This window comes from Myotis brandtii, unplaced genomic scaffold, assembly GCF_000412655.1.
Source record: "Myotis brandtii unplaced genomic scaffold, ASM41265v1 scaffold143, whole genome shotgun sequence".
NCBI lineage: Eukaryota > Metazoa > Chordata > Mammalia > Chiroptera > Vespertilionidae > Myotis > Myotis brandtii.
In genome coordinates this window covers 4242934-4243677 of record NW_005355115.1, presented here as the reverse complement: position 1 = coordinate 4243677, position 744 = coordinate 4242934, and the positions used below count along the sequence as shown (strand labels likewise).

The following is a 744-nucleotide window of genomic DNA, read 5'->3' as shown; positions in this document are numbered from 1 at the left end:
CCGCTGGGGTTGTATGTTCTGTCAAGAGGGGGTTGGAACTGTGTGCAGGTGGGCAGGGCTGCCCCTCAGGGAAGGGGCATGGCATTTTCCTGCTCCGGTTCACCTTCAGACATGCTGGTAGGACCACCTCTGGAGAGGAAGGTCATGATGGAGTGGGGCTTGATATCCCCGTATACCGCCCTCTCTCCTGCTTCCCAGGCAGGTAGAGAGAAGTCTGCTGACCTCCCCATCTCCTCCCCATTCTCCCCAGGCCTATGAGCTGTCCACGCTGACAGGGACACAGGTGCTGTTGCTGGTGGCCAGCGAGACGGGCCATGTCTATACCTTTGCCACTCGAAAGCTGCAGCCCATGATCACCAGTGAGACTGGCAAGGCACTGATTCAGACCTGCCTCAACTCGCCAGACTCCCCGCCCCGCTCAGACCCCACCACCGACCAGAGGATGAGTGCCACGGGCTTTCAGGAGACAGACCTCACCTACCAGGTGTCTGAGTCCGACAGCAGTGGGGAGACCAAGGTGTGTTTGGGTCCCCCATCGGAGGGAAAGGAAGGGGAGGGACTTGACCGGCAGAGAGGGGAGGGGGGCCCCTCTCGCTTCCTCACCAAGGACAGGTGGTAGGTGCCCACTGGTGTGGAGTGGAGCCGGGTCAGTACCCCTCATCCTAGGGGACAGGTGTCCATCCTCGCTCTCCCGACAGGAGGCTGGCCCACTCGATAAGCGGGCGGCCTCCGTGCCCATATAAG

The 744-nt window shown here is 61.4% G+C and overlaps 1 protein-coding gene across 1 annotated transcript in view; it reads left to right on the top strand.

Moving 5' to 3' along the window:
• Positions 1–214: 214 nt before the first annotated feature.
• The window catches only part of SRF (serum response factor), a 7777-nt gene continuing 7247 nt past the window's right edge, over positions 215–744 (top strand). The window contains exon 1 of the mRNA XM_014535398.1: positions 215–517. Coding sequence (XP_014390884.1) covers positions 350–517 — 168 coding nt within the window. The 5' untranslated portion in view covers positions 215–349. The remainder of the gene's footprint in view (positions 518–744) is intronic.